Consider the following 17,162-nt stretch of genomic DNA (forward strand, 5'->3'; position numbering starts at 1 on the left):
CCAGCACTCAGGGGACAGAGGTGGGTGGGTCTCTGAATTTGAGGCCAGCCTGGTCTACAGAGCTAGTTCCAGGACATCCAGAGCTACACAGAGAAACCCTGACTTAGAAAAAAAGGAAAGAAAGTGAAAAAAAGAATAAAAAGAAAACCTTGAGGCAAGACTCAAAGCCAGGCCAATTTCGTTTAAAAACCAGTGCTATACGCCAGTAGACTGATGTACACCTATAATCCAGGCACTTGAGAGTGTTGGAGGGGCAGAAGTTCAGAGTCATCCTTGACTGTGTGGTGAGCTTGAGGACTAGCTTGGGCTACATGATAAACCATTTCAAGAAGAAAGCCATTTCTCATCTTTGGCTTCCTGACCACAGATACATCTGATTGGTTGTTTTAAGTTCCTGCTGCCAGGACTTCCCACCATGATGGACTTGAACTGTGTCATCTATCCCAGGTGAGCTTTCAACTGCTGTGTAGACAAAGATGCCCCCGAACTTCAGATTCTTCTGCCTTCCACCTTCAAGTGTTGGGATTACCGTTATTCACAGGTTGAGCGTCATGACACGAGATTTCACCAACGATGTCAACAAAAATGTGAACGCCAGTAATCTGAGACATTGCGTGGTATCCTTCCCCAGTCTCCTCTCAACTCCACTTACCCGGCTGTGACGTGGTGCAGCACCCAGGGATAATGCTTGCATGAGAAATGTCCCCCATTGGCTCAGGCATTTGAAAACATGGTCCCCAGTTGATGGTGCTGTTTGGAGAGGTGATAGGGAGGGTACATCGCTGGGGACAGGCTTTGAGGGTTTAAGTCTTTGCCTCATTACCAGACCAGTGTGTTCTCTCTGCTTCCAGCTTGTGGTTAAAGATCTGATTTCTTGGCTTCCTGCTTCTGCTGTGTTGTCTTGCTATGTTGGACTCTCTGGAACCGAAATAAACTTTTTTTTTTTTTTTTTTTTTTTGAGACAGAGTTTCTCTACATAGCCCTGACTGTCCTGGAGCTCACAAAGTAGACCAGGCTGGCTTCAAACTTATAAGGATCTGTCTGCCTCTGTCTCCCACGTGCTGGGATCAAAGGTGTACATCAGACCTGACTAAACTCTTAAATTGCCTTTGGTCATAGTGCTTTATCACAACAACAGAAAAGTAACCAATACAGATAAGACATCCTCAGTGATGAGAGGAGACTTAGCTGGCTGGCCAACCATCCCTGTGACCTCAGATTGGACCGTGAGGGTCTCGGGCTATGCACAAATGATGACTCTTATTCTAAAGTGCCCTGAGTTGAACTGTCAAGAGCTTAGTTAATACTTGTTATACAGACGGCTGAAGAAGAATAGTATGATGTCGTGGGTGGATTTTCAAACATTATACAGACTAAGGCAGGACTGCTCTGTTAGCATCTGCCTGCAACCTCACCCCACTCTGATGCAGCTCCATAGACACTCAGAGAGAGCCATACTAGCCATGAGACCACCCATAAATCATTGCAGCAGGACAAGCCCTGGAGTTGTCGTTGACTCTCTGTTTGAGTCTGCGGAAGTCACTTCCAAGCATAATTTTATGCAGTTATAAAGTCAAGTTAAGGAGCTGGACAGATGGTTCAGTGATTAAGGGCATTGAAGGCTCTTCACAGGACTACAGTTCAATCCCCAGAATTCTGTGGTGGCTAACAACTGTCTACTGCCCTCTTCTGGCCTCTCATGTCTGTGCACCATGTGTGCACAGACATACATGCAGGTAAAACACTCAAAAATTAAAAAAAAAAAGTCGTGCTTGCTTCGGCAGCACATATACTAAGATTGGAACAACACAGAGAAGATTAGCATGGCCCCTGTGCAAGGATGATATGCAAATTCATGAAGCGTTCCATATTTTAAAAATAAATAAGTCAAGCAAATCTAAAAATAAAATAAAGTGAAGTTAGTGGGAATAAGCGTTGTTTCACTTCAATTAAAAAACTGTTAGGGTCTAGATAGACAGCTGTGGTTAAGAGCACTGTTACTCTTACAGAATTCCTGGGTTTGGTACCTGGCACCCACAATGGGTGGCTCACAATCATTTGTGAGTTTAGTTTTGGGGGATCTGTGCCTCTTTCTAGCCTCTACGGACCCCAGGTGCTCACACAGTGTACATGCACGTAAGAGTCAAAACATTCACACACGGAAAACACATAAAAAATAGACAGAGCCAGGCATGACCACGTTCACCCTTAATCCCAACGCTAGAAAGGCAGAGGCAGGAGAATCTTTATGAATTCCAGGCCATCCTGCCCTTCATTTCCAGGCTAGCCAGAGTGACATAGAGATCTTGTCTCAGGGAGAGGGAGAGAGAGAATGCATGAAAACAAACTTGTGTTCTCTTTAAATTAACTAATTAATTAAACTAGTATTCCTGTATTTGAACATTATTGTTTTTCAACTGAGACACAAGATGGCCCAAGACAATTCTTCATATCTAGGTTAGAGTTGAGAGCCGGAAACCAAAGGACAGAGAGATTTTTGTTTATTCATTTGTTTTTTGCTTACACACACACACACACACACACACACACACACACACGCCTTGAAAATAGAAGTGGAGGGGCTGTAGGGATGGCTCAGTGGTTAAGAGTACTGTCTGCTCTTCCAAAGGACCTGGGTTCAATTCTTAGCACCCACATGGCAGCTCACAGCTGTCTACAATTCCAGTTCTATGGATTCTGAGATCAATGCACAGAGAATAAGATTAAATAAATTCTTAAAAAAAAAAAAAGATAATTAAAAAAAAAAAGAAAATAGAAGTGGAAGGGGGGGGGACTTGTTTTCCTAATCAGAATCTTTTTTATTTAATGTATATTGGTGTTTGCCTGCATGTATGCCTGTGTGAGGTTGTCAGGTCTTGGAGTGACAGACAGTTGTGAGCTGCCATGTGGGTGCAGGAATTGAAGCCAGGTCCTCTGGAAACACAGTCAATGCTCTTAGCCCCTGAGCCATCTCTCCAGCCCTAAATCAGAATTTTCATGTATATCCAAGGAGAGCCTGGAATTCAGGATCCTCTAGTCTCCCGTCTCTCAAGCGTGCCTTATCACCACTTTCCTCTAGGCCCTACTCCGATACTCCAAAGGCTGAGCCACGGCACCAGAACTGGCTCCACCTGGTCTTTGCTCTGGTCTTGGTTTATCCAAGTTTAGGTTATAAACTAAGTAAAAACTATTTTTTCTCTAAGTCTGTGTGCTCTGCCCTCTAGCGGCCCCGACTGTACACTACAGTAGTGATCTTGAGTGTATTTCAATTTAGCCCTTGTTTTCTTTCTTCCTAGAATTGAGACATCCTTCCAAGGCTGGGACCTGGCTCAGAGACTTCTAGGGCGCTGCGTCTTCCTTCATCTGAACTTCAGAAAACTTCTTGGCTTTTTCACCTTGGAGGTTGAGCCCAGGGCTTGGTGAATGCTAGCTGAATGTTTTGCCACTGAACTAACTCCTCAGCAACAACCTCCAAAAGGGGATTTTCAAACTTTAAGGTGTACTTCTAACTTAGTGTGGAATGAGACCCCGGAGCCTGAACGTTTGTCAAGCACCCTGCGCAGTTATTCAAGGCACACCTTGAAAAGTAAAGCTTTGAGCTCCTTAGTGACAAAGGGGAGGCTTCACATAAATGAAGCCCCACCATCGCCACTACTGATGATAATTAAAATAATGCTCTCAGACTGTTCTCCCAGCCTCCCTGTCCCCCACCCTCGCTGGTATCTCCCGAATCCTTGCTCAAGCCTCCTGGGACTTTGGGGAGTGGGTGGACAGTCAGCCACGCCCTCTGCCTGCCTCACCCGTGCTTCCCGGAGCACCCATTCTGGCCAGTCACTGAGGGAGGCTGCAGCTGCCTGGGGGCCATCAGCCTGTGCCAAGTGAAGTCAGCAAGAAAGAAGCTGACACTGAGTGTGCCAACTGTGGCTCTGGGGAATTTGTACTGTGCTAAGTGGTTCAAACAGTTTCTCCTTAAGCCCATATAAGAAACCATAGCTTCATCATTTATACTCTTTTGCAGATAAAGAAAACATCATTCCTAAGGTCACTGCCGGTCAACACTGGAATTTGAATCTGTATGCCTAGTTCAGTGGCTCTCAACTAGAATGTATTTGGACTCCCAGAGAATATTTGGGGATCTACTGGCATCTAGGATAGAGGGGGAGAGCTGATCTTCCTACTATGCACAGGGCAGCCATGTACCTACGACATTATCTGTCTCAAAACATCAGTAGTGGGAAGGTTGAGAACTCTCAGGCTGAAACCCTGCGCTTTTGTCCCTGAGGCCTGTGGGAGGTGGTTAGAGAGTAAAATTAAATGCAGCAGGACCAGCATAGGGGCCTTGAGTGAGGGGGAATGGGGCCCCCATTCGAGGGATAGTGGAGAACAGGGCACCTTGTTGAGACGCCTCTTTCTCCCAAGCTTGGCCAGCGCCCTGCTCAATTTCCCCCAGGCCTGCCAAGTCAGTCCTGGGACTTCACACTAACTTTGTCCTGGAATGACCCTGACTCCCTGCTAGAGCTGGGGCAGCACACGCATTTACCTGGGTCTCCTGGAGGAGTTCCCAGAAGACGCCCCTGGCTTCTAGGACCAGGGTGTTGCACCTGCGGTACCTGAGCTAACAAAATGTTGGTGCGTTTGCTGCGGGAGAGGAGTGGGCTAAAAGACAAATGGAGTAAGACAGATGTGAATTAAATGGACAAAGGGAGGAAGACCCCGTCAGTCACCTGACCTGGGAAGGAAGAGGGCAACTGAAGCAGTGAGAAAGGGGCACCTGGCCTAGCAAACAGTGTTCCGGCCTGTTCTGGCTTGTTGTTTCCCACCTTTCCTTTTCCCTAGGCTCGGACTCAGTTTCCCTGCACCATCCCCAGGAGCCTCTGAAACACCCACACTCAGCTGGCCACCATCACAGGCTTCCCAGTAGTGGCCTCCTCACTAAACTGTCTGTGGTGACAGGATGTATCTCGGCTTTCAATCTCAGAACTCTGAAAAAGTAAGCAACAAATACGTATGTGTGTGGGGGGGGGGGGGAGGTGGCAATCTTGGAGCGATGGAGAAAAGACCATGAAAAAGCATAACCCACCCCCTCCCGTGCTTGGGGTTCTTTCGCCTTCCATTACCACCCATGGCGGGGTGGGGGTGGGGCGGAAAAAAGGAGATGGAGAAGGACAGGAGAGGAGGAGGATGTGGTTAAGGCTGATTCGTCCCTCGGGGTCGAACAATCAGCTGTTACTGGGGCGGAAGGCAGGAAGTCTCCTTAAAGGTACAACGTTCTGAACGTAGAACTCAGGAGTTTGAAGGAACCTTAGCAGTCACCCAGCGGAGCCTATACTTAATTTACACAGCAGGAACTATCTAGGCTCCCCTCTCATTTTTCCAGCTCAGTTGCCCTCACTCTCAATTTAGAGATGATGCAAAAGCCATGAATCCCAGGCCACAAGTTTCTCTTTGGGGGTGGGAAGGAACTGATAAGGTGGTCCCAAGCTTATCCCTTTAAATAAGCAATTCAGCAGCTTTTGCCAAGTCATTGGGTTCATTTCGGTTTTTGCCCATCCCCCGCCCTGCAGACTCTGATTGGCCCCTAGGGAAGGAGCAGCCTCTCCATTGGTCTCCACCTTTGAAATCACTTCCCTAAGTAGGCCTGAGTCAGTGAAACGCTTTGAAGGGCGGGACTGAATGGGTGTTAATCAGAGGATGGGGTTTCTGGCTGGCATTACTAATTTCTAAACAGAAGCTTTCTGTCTGAAAGTGAGGGCTGTGATATGAATCCTCTGTTAGGAAGCTGAGCATTGAGAGGCTGTGGGCCCTTCAAAGACTAGGCCGAGACATTTACTAGAAAAGATTTCACTAGACCCACGAGGGTGAACGAGCTCTCCGAGGGGAGACTGGGCTGTGCGGGTGACCGTCGACCTCGGGATTTCTGCTGCCTCGGTGGCTGGCTTTCCGTCTCCAGTTCTCGCCACTCCTACCTCGCGTGCTCCACCGTCCCTCAGCTTCGGCCTCCTGTGGAGGCTGGTGATCGGTTCTGAGGGTGTCTAAAAGAAGTTCCAAGAAGGAGGGGCCGTAGCCCTTTAAGGACTTCCCCGCGACGGATTCAGAGATCAGTTTAAAAATGCCAACTCACAGAGCGCGCTGCATTCTGGGAAGCCGAGTGTCACCGTCAAAACCTCATTGACCAGGATGCACTGCAAAAACACACGCCTTCACTTCCTTCTGCTCTTTAAACTGTGGTTTGACGTAGAAATGGTCTAGGCAGGTTGCCTAAGCCGAGGGCTAGCCACACCTTTTCAGCTATTGGCAGGCCGGCCAGTTGGTAGGCGTGGCTTAGCGCAGCTCCTCTAGGCAAGCGGGTGGCCCCCTTGCCAATCAGAGCCCAGACGCCGCGAGGGGCGGGAGTAAGCGGAGGTGCTGGCGCCCCCGAGTGGGTGTGGTCACGTTGCCCAGCGGTGGGCGGTGATTGGCCCGGGGCGGTGCACTCGCAGCTCGTGCGTCACGACGCCGCCAGCTGATCGGAGACTGGAGCCGGTGTGTGCTGGGCGCTGGGAAGAGACAGAGCGGTCGGCCGTGCGGAGAGGACGCAGTGATTTTGCTCCCCTGTCCTCAGCAACCCCCACACCCAGCATCAGGTGGGTGTGATGTAGGGACCCGGTCATCCCGGAGGGAATCGTGGTAACCGGGTGATGGGGAAAAGTAGGGTCCTGGCGGCCACACCCTGTCCTTCTGGGGGAGGGGAGAGGGGGCGGCGGGGACAGGGGCGCTCCCAGGAGAGGGGCCTGGACTAGCTCGAGTAGTGTGTCTCGACGTTTAAAGAGAGGTCCCGGACAGGAATCGTGGGGGAAGGTCTGGAGAGATGACGGGGGAGAAGGATGAGCGGCCGGAGGGCCGGGGACCTCTAACCCTGCTCCCTCTGGTTTGAGGATGCGGGAGCTGACCATTTAGCCTGGGGAGGATCCGTACGAGCGAGTGGTGAGGAGGTGCACTGGCTCTGCCGGTGCTGACTGGGTCAGGGCCAGTTCAAGTCCCTGGCAGGGAAGTGGTCGCTGGGCGGGCCGGCCCCTCCTCTCGTTCCCTCCCGAGGATGTTATGTAAGGGGGGAGGGGAAAGGAGTAGGGGGCGGCGGTGCGGAGGCCTTATGCAACCCAAAGGTTAGGGTTTCACCGCGGTTGGGCGGAGGTTGGGGGGGCGGCCAGGAGGAGTGCCTGGAAACTCTACCCGCACCCCCCCATCCTCACTGGCCGTCTTGAACAGAGAGGTCACCTTTGCACCTCCCCCCAGTATGTCCGGTGTGAGGCCCCTAGCCCCGGCTTGGCCCTGACCGCTTGGGAAGCCGGCTGGCTGGGTGGGGCGCCTGGGTTAGTCATCGCTGGGCTCCCTCTCCTTCCACCTCCTGGCCAACTCTTGGCCCCTCCCCACAGGCTCTGGGCTAGGCTAACGTCCTCACCTCCCTCTGGCCCTAGTTTCAGCCTCCAACTCATTTGGCCTGTCATCCTGGCTGTCAGAGTAGGCTAGAAGCTGTCATGATGCCAGAGGGTTGATGGAGCAGCTGGTCAGAGGGTCAGTGCCCTGGGCCCACCCTGCCCGGCAGCCAAGGGCACCTGCTTGGCACAAACTCCCAATAGTCAATCCTGTGGGCTGAACAGAGCCATCTCGGGCAGAGGGAAGTGGACAGAGACTGATCATCTAGTAGAAGGAAGATACCACAAAGTTTATGCTTCCCAAGAGGCTTTTGGGATTTGAAAATCGCCCACCCTACTGTAATCTGTCCACTTCTGAATACAGAAATCCCAAGGCAAAATCTCCTTGGCTCTTCTATCTGGCAGTGGCCATGCCCTTGGACTGACTGTGCAGAACCACCCTCTGCAGCTCCCAGCCCTCTAGCCTGCCACGCCCCCAGCCCCCTCCCTGGGCCATGCTGCAGGGCCCCGGCTTTTCCTGCTGATTCATACGTTGGAACTGTGGGGGCGGGGCTTGGAACTTGGAACAAAGTTCAGACGTGGAGGGGCCGGCAGACAGCCTGGAATTCATACCAGATGTACCCGGAATGTGCAAGCGGAATGCCTGGCATCTCAGAGTCCTGAGAAGCTGCCCGGCCACCCTGCCCATACCTCCCTCCCCTACTGCCTTTGGTCAGCTGTTCTCTGCTTCATACTCCTCAGAGCCCCTGCTGACCTTGCAAACTCTAGCCCTCCTCCCCATTCTAACCCTCCACCAACCCTCCTTCCAGCCAAATTCCCTAAGATAGCAAGTCAGTTGAGCCTATAACAGAACTCCTATTTCTGAAGTACAGTTATTCACTTGGGACCCAGCTCTAGACCCTGCCTTTTGAATGCTGAAGATGCTGGAGTCCTTAGCAGCTTGCCAAGGGTTAGTGCCTCCTAACCTGTGAAGGGGTACAAGACAGGTGCATTTAGAAGCCTCTAGCTTCTCACTTGAGAACCCTTGCAGGCCCAGATCTGAGCCAAGAACCCCTCACTGGAAGGTATTGAAAGTCAGCTCCAAAGCTAGGGTTGAATGACCAGTGGGTCACTGTCCCTGTCACTCAGCCCTATCAGAGCTTTGCTGTTCTTCTCCCCTTCCCTTAGGAACCTGTGCCTCCCACACTCACCTGGCTGAGCCGCAGTAGTTCTTCAGTGGCAAGCTTTATGTCCTGACCAGCTAAAGCTGCCAGTTGAAGAACTGTTGCCCTCTGCCCCTGGCTTCGAGGAGGAAGAGGAGGAGCAGCTTCTTGGCCTATCATCTGGAAGGTGACAGAACTGGGGTTGGGAAGGTCTGGACAGCTGGGGTGTTGGCTTTACGGGAGGGAAACCCTGGCTCTCTGGGGAGCCCTTAGCCACATGGCCCAGCAAAAATTTAGGTTAAAGGCACCTGACTAAACTGGGGAATATAGGTGGCCCGCCTTCCCAAGGGTGGTTGATCTCTGGCAATGGGAAGAGATAGGAGGAAAGTCTGTCTGTCTATGGAGATTTTCTTATAGGCCTGCCTTTCTTATCTCCTACCCCTCTCACACATACACTCTTTCTGCATGACTTCCAAAAGTAAATGAACTCAAGGGAAAGGTGACACCAAAACTTTTATGTGAGTCACCTGCGTCTTCACCTGTCTCTGTATTTATTTTTAGATTGGTCCAGGTTTTGGGTTTAGGAGTACTTGGCTCTTTGGGGACCGTACACCTGTCTGTTTCTCCACCTGTGCAATGGGAAATCCCGTAGATGAGTAGGCGGGAGGGTATGGAAGGTCTGCCCATGCTGACTCAGCCTGGGCACGTCTCTTCTTGTGGATGAACTGCTGTCCCTCCTCCAGCCCCTGACTACTCACCCACCTCTTGGGGTTGGGCTGGAAGGAAAGACTAGGGTTAAGACCAATGCAAGCTAGTGGGAGGCTAGTCCTGTGCTGACTTCTTGCCATGTAAGGGTGGCCCAAGGCTTTCCCTCCACCCCCAGCAAGACTGCAGGTCCTGGTTGGGTTCTAGCAACTGTTGCCATTTATCACCTGCCTTTGCTTTCCAGGATAGTGAGACTCAGCTCAGTGCTGTGCAGGCAAGAAATTGCCTCCTCAGGCCATCAGGGGAGATGGGTGTATAATATGAGCCCCTTCTGCTGCCTCTAGCTCCTGATTTATTTCATGTTTGGGCTTGGCCTCTGATTGTGGTTCACCATTGGCCCAGTCTCACTAACAGAAGATGGGTTCAGAGCCTACAGGAAGTTGTTCATTCTGTTTGACAGGAGGAGTTCTAGCTTATTCTGCATTTATGAGAAACTGAAAGTAATAGGGAAGAATGGATCAGACACTCCAGCCCTCCTGCAGCCTCAGATGAGGGGTAGGATGTGTGAGGGACTGTAGAGAGGGGATAGGGAGGCTGCGTCTACTCGTACACTGCAACAAAGGTTGCTTTGTCCCTCGACATTGCTTTCTTCCCCTCCTCGCTTCACTGGCCACAGTGTGCCCCTCCAGCACTGGGTACATGGCTCTGCTATCTTCATCCAACACGGAGCCTCAGAGGTGAGGAAGGGCAGCCTGGAAACACAGAGAGGCAGGCGGAAGACCGGTGAAGGACCTGGCCTGGAGCCACGGGGGCCTACCCGGACATGGGTCAAAGGGGCACATAGAGGCCTGGAGAACACCAGGAAAGAGAACAGCCAGCCTCAGTGAAAGACAAGCTTCCAGCCATCTTCTCTCCAGACCTTCCTCCCTTGGAGATGAAGGGCCATAGTGAAGTATGGCCCCTTTCTTCTCTACTGTGCAGTTTCTATATAAGCAGCCTCAAAGGACCACCTCTGAGGGGAAATACACAGCAATTTGGAAGGAACATTTAAATGTGTAACTCTGTGGAAACATCTTTCTGGCTATGGGTATCGCTCAGGTGGTGGCATGCTCGCTCAACATGCACAGAGCCCACTTCTGTCTTATGCATTGTAGAAAAGTGGGTGCAGTGGCACAGGTCTGTAATGCCAGCACTGTGGGGAGGGGTGGCAAAGGAGCCTCTGCTATACACATATACACACTGAGTTTTGAGCCAGCCTGGACTGCCTAAGACTGTCTCAAAAAAAAAAAAAAAAAAAAGGCATTCGTTAGTAATTAAAGAAGGCAGATATCGCTGAAAGCAGTTTTCTGTGATCATGGTAGGACAAGCAACTGCAAGCTGAAAGAACACTTCTACACTTTGTGTATGCAGTGTCAAGCATTGTAAGAGTTGTCTTTTCACCTAGTAAATTTCTGTTTTAGAAATGTATCTTAAAGTAAGGATTTGGTTATAAAATGTTCATTTCAGGCTTGTAATAGAGAAAAGTAGAATGCATCTGTTTGTTTGAAAATCCATTCCTTTTCTGCTGTCATGAGAATTTGTAGTAGGGGATTGCTTAAGTAAACGATACTGGTCCTGATGGTGGAGGGCTGCACACCCATTCAAAGTCATGTAGAAGACAAAGTGACCGTAAAGAAAATGTTCTTTACATATTAAAAGGATGATAAAAAAGTGTAAGTGTGGATTTGATTTAGTTAAACAATTTGTTCTTGAAATGAGTACATACCTGTAATACATTTTTGGTTTTGTTTTAAATACTGAAAGTAGACTCAAAATGTGAAGAGTGGTTGTTCACCCTTGTTTTTTCTGTCATTCTAAGCTGTCCATACTAATTGTATGTTGTTTTCACATGTTAAATAAAATACAAAAGATAAATGTAGTTTTTAAGTTTTTACTTTATGTGTATGAGTGTTCTGTCTGTGTGTGTGAGTGTGCACTGTTTGCGCCTGGTGCCCGCAGAGGCCAGCAGAGGCATGGGGTTCCTTGGAACTGAGGTGCAGACAGCTGTGAGCCAACATGTGGGCAGTAAACGCGGTCCTCTGCAGGAGCAGCCAGTGCTACTTTTGAGCCATCTCTTCACCCTCTATGTAATTTTTTAAAATGATTTTTATTTTATGTGTCTGTGTGTATGGGTACCTGAGTGTGGGTGCTTGCAGAGGCCAGAAAAGGGCATCGAATTCTCTGGATTTAGAGTTGTATGCTGTTTGAGCCTCCTGATGTGGATGCTGGGAATTGAACTCAGGTCCTCTAGAAGAGCAGCAAATGCTCCTAGCCACCAAACCCAGCCATCCCTCCAATCCTCCTTGTCATTTTTAAACTTTGGAGAATTGAGCGCAGGAGGATGGGCCGCACTAAGCTGAAAACGTTTGCTTGGGGCACCTTTTGCTTCCTAAACGGTTGTGCTCGAGAATGCGCTTGGTGCTGGGAATCATGCCCAGGGCCTTGTACAAAACCAGATAGGTGCTCTACCACAGTGAAGTCGGCTCCAAACCCCATTCTGTAGATGCCTGAACCCGTCCACTCTCTACGTTCAGGAGCGTTCATTCCTCTGACTTTCTGGCTGTCAGCCAGCTGAAGAGGTGTCGCTTAGAGTGAAAAAGAAGGGAAACGTTCCAAATCTGCCGCTCTTCGGGGAGTTTGCCGCTGGAGAGGATGTACCTCTTTAAGGCCAAAGGGGTCTAGAATCTGACAGTCTTATGTTGCTATCGTGGTGTTTATTTTTCTTGTTTGAGGCGGCCTCTTCTGGAGGCCTAGGGAGGGAAGTGTGTTCAAGTGTGTAGTGGTATGACTACCATCTGCCTCCCCTAGTGGGGGAAGATGAAGATGAAGATCCTAGCGGGGGGGGGGGGCTCTAGAAGGGGTCCCCCAAATGGGGGGCTGTTCGTTTGTGCAGTGCCACCTAAGGGAATTACAAATGGGCAGAGGACAGCTCAGCCTAACTGTGCTCTCAGGTAAAGGTGAGGTGGTGCAAGGTTTGAGCCCTCAGGGGTTGGCTGCGGTCCACCTTCCAGTCTGTAGTTGGGGATGACCAGTAGGTGAGAGGTGAGGGAACCAGAACTGAAGGTGAAAGTTAGTGGGGCGGAGCTCCAGACCTGTCAGGTAGAGCTAGATTAGATGGCTATCTGGAACCCCTTTTCGAGGGGCTTGGAGACTAGCGGCATTGGGGAACAGCTCTAGTGTTGTGCTGTAAGGCCTCTGAACTCAGTTGCCGAACTTGATGCCCGGGAGCCCCCAAAGCGCTCTCGCCAGGCAGGGGAGGGACGCCATCAGTTCCATGGTTCCACTGTCGGTGGCCCCACGGCTGCACCAATCACTGCCCAGCCGAGGAATAGGGGCGTGGACAAGCCGGGGAAAGTTACAACAGGCTGGAAAGACGCAGGCCGCGGAGCCCCCGGCCCAGCCCGGCGGAAAAGCCAGATCCCGGCTCCGCCCGGGCGCTTTGAGGCCCCTGGATATCTGACACAGATCAAAGACACACACTGAAACCCAGCTGACGGGTCAGGCCATGGCATCCTGGGGGCTCCTTGCTGCTGGCGCCTCCTTCCTGGCGTTTCGGGGGCTACACCAGGGGCTGCAGCTCCTGCCTACCCCGGAATCTACTCGGGACCGCTGGATGTGGCGGAATATTTTCGTTTCGCTGATTCACAGCTTACTCTCTGGAGCAGGGGCGGTGGTCGGGTGTGGAACTTGGAGGCTGACTGAGGGGCGGGGGTGGAGAGGAGGAGGGCGTGGAAGGCTGAGGTTGGAACACTGGGTAGGTACCCTTTGGGATGGATGTGAGGCCTTCGAAGTCTGGAACTGGGTTGGGCTGTACCCAGGGAGTACCCACGGGAGAATAGATGTGGGTCTTGGAGAAAGTGACCTTAGCCCGCTATCTTCTCCAGGCTGTGGCTGTATCCTCAGATGGTCACCGACCAGATTAATGGACACCCATTCTGGCCACAGGTCCTAGTAGCGGTGTCAGTGGGTAAGTGTACCGAAAAAGGCTGAATCGGGGAAGGCGTGGTTGGAAAGGGAATTCTAGGTCCCTCCCCCGCTTCGGAATGGAGCAGGTGTTGCTGGAGTTTGTTGTTTAAGGACCGGAGAAAAGTGGGGCTTCAGAGATCTCTCTATGCTGTGCATCAGCTCTGAGTGAGGAGCCTAATAATCCTCTCCCGTGCCCACAGGTTATTTCCTGGCAGATGGAGTTGACATGCTCCGGAATCAGACGTTGGCCCAAGCCTGGGACCTTCTCTGTCACCATTTGGTGGTGAGACTGAATGAAGGGAGAGGCCAGACAGAAGGGGAGCATGCCCAGCTTAAGGGCCCAGCCTCTCTTCAGCGTTCTGTCCTCTGACTTTCCCACAAAAACCCCTGGAAACCTATCTTCCCACTCTTGGACTGAACTGGAGGGAGATTTTTGACTCCTAGTCACAGTTTGGAGTCTGGGCACTACCCAAGGAGTTTGGATCCTCCACAAACCTCCAGCAGATCATGAAAACATTGAATTCAGAGTTTTGCTGAGAGGGGAGAGTCATGGTATAGGGTGTGGGCGTGAGGCAGAAGTGTTCAGGAATGAAAGCTGGGTGGGGTGCTACCTAAATAGTGTGGCTTCAGGGTGAGAGAGCCCCTGGTCTCAGCTGCTCATGCCCCGTGGGCCAGGGTCAGCAGAAAGGTCAGGTTTGGAGGGGGTCCTACAGAATGCTTGGGTGTCCCTAGTATAAAGACTAGGCTGCTGGGACTTGATGAGTACAGATCAGGCAAAGCCCTCTGACTTTGAACCTTGCTCCCAGGTGGTGAGCTGCTTCAGCACCGTGGTTCTGTCTGGCCGCTACGTGGGCATCGCTTTGGTATCACTACTTCTGGAGTTGAACTCCGTCTGTTTGCATCTCCGGAAGCTACTGCTGCTCTCCCATAAGGCTTCATCCTTGGCCTTCAGAGTAATCAGCTGGGCCACCCTGACCACCCTGGCCCTCTTCCGCCTCCTACCTCTGGGATGGATGAGTCTTTGGTTGTTTCGGCAGTGCTCCCTGCTGTCCTGTGCTAAGGTCATCCTTTATGGAACTGCGCTGGTCACCGTGGGTCGCATGAGCATCTCCCTGGGTACCCGCATTCTGATCAGGGATGTCTTGCAGTCCCAACCCTAACCCATTTGTCCTTGTGCACAAGACTCAGCAGACCAAGACAGGTGAGCCTGTCTCGAGGAACAATTCTACTCGAAGTCTGAAAGACTAGAGATGGAAGAGGTCTCCTCTTCTGTCAGTCCGGGGGAGGTAGGCTGAGAAGAGGAGATGCTAGCCTTTACTGCGTAGTCGGCTATGTAGTGAGGGCTGCACTGTATCAAGCATTTTAGGACATTCTCCAGCTAACTTGCATCTCTCCCCCTCCCAAGATCTAAGAAGAAATGTGGATGTTAGTGGCTTGAGAAACTAGGTTACTGCTCACTGAATTCCTTTGCTCCAGAATAAGGGCAGACAATGGGAGAGGAGGTCCTTCTAGAATCAGAGATACCTGGCATGGAGGGGGCAGGGCCAGCGGCAGAGAGACCTCTCTTATGATCAAATTCTGGCAGTAAGATAAGAGCACAAGAAACTATCTGCTGCCAGTAGGGATGGGCATGGCAGTTGCCAGTGACAGACAGAAACCAGGCCACTGCAGTTGCTGCTGATACTTCTGGTCATGTAAGTGAAGCTGTAAGTCCTGAAACTGTACTCAACTCTACTCTACCGCATGCAGGCTTTTGTTAGTTTGGTTGGCTTTGGTTTTTTCAAGATAGGGTTTCTCTGTGTAGCCTTGGCTATCCTCAACTCTCTTTCTAGACCAGGCTGGCCTCAAACTCACAGAGATCTGTCTGCCTCTGCCTCCTCAGTGCTGGGATTACAGGCGTGCTCCACTGCTCCCAGGTGAATACAAGCCTTTCTAATTCATGTGTATCTTCTGACCTTTTTAGAGAAATGTAAACTTGGGTTGGGGAGATGGCTCAGAGATTAAGAGCACTGGCTGTTCTTCCGAAAGCCCTGAGTTCAATTTCCAGCACCCACACGGTGGCTCACAACCACCACAGAAGGAACTGAGGTACTGTGGAACTGAGGAACTGTGATCACCCAGTGCAAAGCTTTTCATGGCAGAGGTACAGCAGGGGAGAGGGGCCTCCCTATTCCCTGCAGAGGGGCAGGACATCTGACTAACTCTCTCTGGAGTCTTTTGAAGGCTCTCTCCTCCTATTGTAGCAAGTTCCTATTGTAGGTCTTGTCCCTTTCTAGTTCAAATGTCCAGGTTATAGAACTGCAGAGCAGATTAAAGTCACTGTTGTACTGAATGTCAGGGCAGAGAGTGAAAACTCTCAAACATCCACAGAAAAGATGCAGGAGCTAAAACAAGAGACAGGAAGGGCTTTTAAAAATTGCTGCTAAAGGGTCTGGAGAGATGGCTCAGTGATTAAGAGCACTGTCTGCTCTCCCAAAGGACCTGTGTTCAATTCCCAGCAACAACATGGCAGCTCACAACTATTGGTAACTGTTGGTAACTCCAGTTCCAGGTGGTCTGACACCCTCATACCAATGCACATAAAATAAGTTATTTTTAAAAAACACTGCTAAAGCCTGGCATGGTGGCTCTTAATCCCAACACTCAAGGAGGCAGAGGCAGACAGATTGCTGAGTTTGCGGCCAGCCTGGTCTACAAAACGAGTCCAGGACAGGTAAGACTATACACAGAAACCCTGTCTTGAAAAAAACAAACAAAAAAAGTGCTGCTAAACTGGGCAGTTGTGGCACACACCTTTAATCCTAGCACTCAGGAGGCAGAGGCAGGTGGATCTCTGAGTTTGAGGCCAGCCTGGTCTACAGAGTGCGTTCCAGGACAGCCAGGGCTACACAGAGAAACCCTGTCTTGAAAAAAAAAGAAAGAAAGAAAGGAAAATAAAAGAAAACCTAAAACCGCTGCTAAGAAATGAAGGGAGAGAAAGAGAGAGGATGGGGAAGGTAAGTGTGCACAGACAGAGGCCTGGGAAGAAGAGAGAAAGATTAAACTCATAGAGAAGCCAGGCAAAGAGATCTTAAGGGTAAGGAAGAGCAAAGATTCAGCAGACATATTGAGAAAAGTTGTTACAGGGGCTAAGAGGAAACCAAATCGTAGCATTGATAAAATGATCAAAAAGAAGGCAAGAAAGTGGGACAGAAAGGGACCCCAAGAAAGGAACAGCTAGTCTACACATCAAAATATTAAAAGCAGACTTAGGAGAGACGGAGGTGAAGTGGCAAATGGAGAGGTTAGCAGGGTAGGAGGAGAGGTGGAAATGGAGAAGGCAGGGATTAGAGAGGGTCCTAAGAAGCAGGGTCAGAGGCAGGAGAGGAGGGCAATAGGAAGGTTTGCTATGTAGAAACAGGAGGCGTGTTGAGCTGGAGACGAGCAGAGAGACAAAGCACAGGCAGCCGCAGTGAGACACAAGGACAGGCTGAGGGAGGAAGAGGCTGGTGGGTAGAAGAGGTCAGAGATGTGCAGTGAGACAGAGAGATAAACCAGAGTGGAGGAGAGTCACCGGGCAGGGCGGGGGTGGGGTGGAGGCCAAAGAATTAGGTAACATCCAAAAGAAGCAAAACCAAGAAGGAGCAAAGGGATAGAGAGAGAGAGAGAAAGAAAAAGAACGAGAAGCAGAGAAAGAGAACTTTGCATGAGAGCTCCATTACAGTCAGAAAAAGAGGACAAGGCGGGTAATAACAAGGAAAGATTGGAGACTGGCAAGGTGGCACATGTTGATAGCATTTGGGAATGACGAGCAGAAGGATCAGGAGTTCAAAGCCAGCCTGGGCTACATGAGACCCTGTCTCAACAAACAAACAAACCAAAAAAAGAAAAAGAGAAAAAACTGGACCTCATGAGGTCC

The 17,162-nt window shown here is 50.6% G+C and overlaps 1 protein-coding gene, 1 long non-coding RNA gene and 1 other non-coding gene across 3 annotated transcripts in view; all 3 read left to right on the top strand.

Annotated features, from left to right (window-relative positions):
- The first annotated feature begins 1,768 nt into the window (after window positions 1–1,768).
- Window positions 1,769–1,875, top strand: LOC129686598 (U6 spliceosomal RNA). Its single transcript, XR_008721652.1, has one exon. It is a non-coding gene; the product is annotated as a U6 spliceosomal RNA (small nuclear RNA).
- Window positions 1,876–6,392: 4,517 nt separating this feature from the next.
- On the top strand, window positions 6,393–11,177 carry LOC129686514 (uncharacterized). Its single transcript, XR_008721624.1, has 2 exons — window positions 6,393–6,623; window positions 8,580–11,177. It is a non-coding gene; the product is annotated as an uncharacterized LOC129686514 (long non-coding RNA).
- A 1,546-nt stretch (window positions 11,178–12,723) lies between these two features.
- Window positions 12,724–17,162, top strand: part of Tlcd2 (TLC domain containing 2) — a 4,610-nt gene continuing 171 nt past the window's right edge. Inside the window, 5 exon segments of the mRNA XM_055620126.1 lie at window positions 12,724–12,976; window positions 13,183–13,265; window positions 13,465–13,547; window positions 14,071–14,418; window positions 14,420–17,162. The exon segment at window positions 14,420–17,162 is cut by the window's right edge and continues 171 nt beyond it. Coding sequence (XP_055476101.1) covers window positions 12,804–12,976; window positions 13,183–13,265; window positions 13,465–13,547; window positions 14,071–14,418; window positions 14,420–14,512 — 780 coding nt within the window. The 5' untranslated portion in view covers window positions 12,724–12,803 and the 3' untranslated portion in view covers window positions 14,513–17,162.

This window comes from Psammomys obesus, unplaced genomic scaffold, assembly GCF_907164565.1.
Source record: "Psammomys obesus unplaced genomic scaffold, mPsaObe1.curated_primary_1811, whole genome shotgun sequence".
Classification (NCBI taxonomy): Eukaryota; Metazoa; Chordata; class Mammalia; order Rodentia; family Muridae; genus Psammomys; species Psammomys obesus.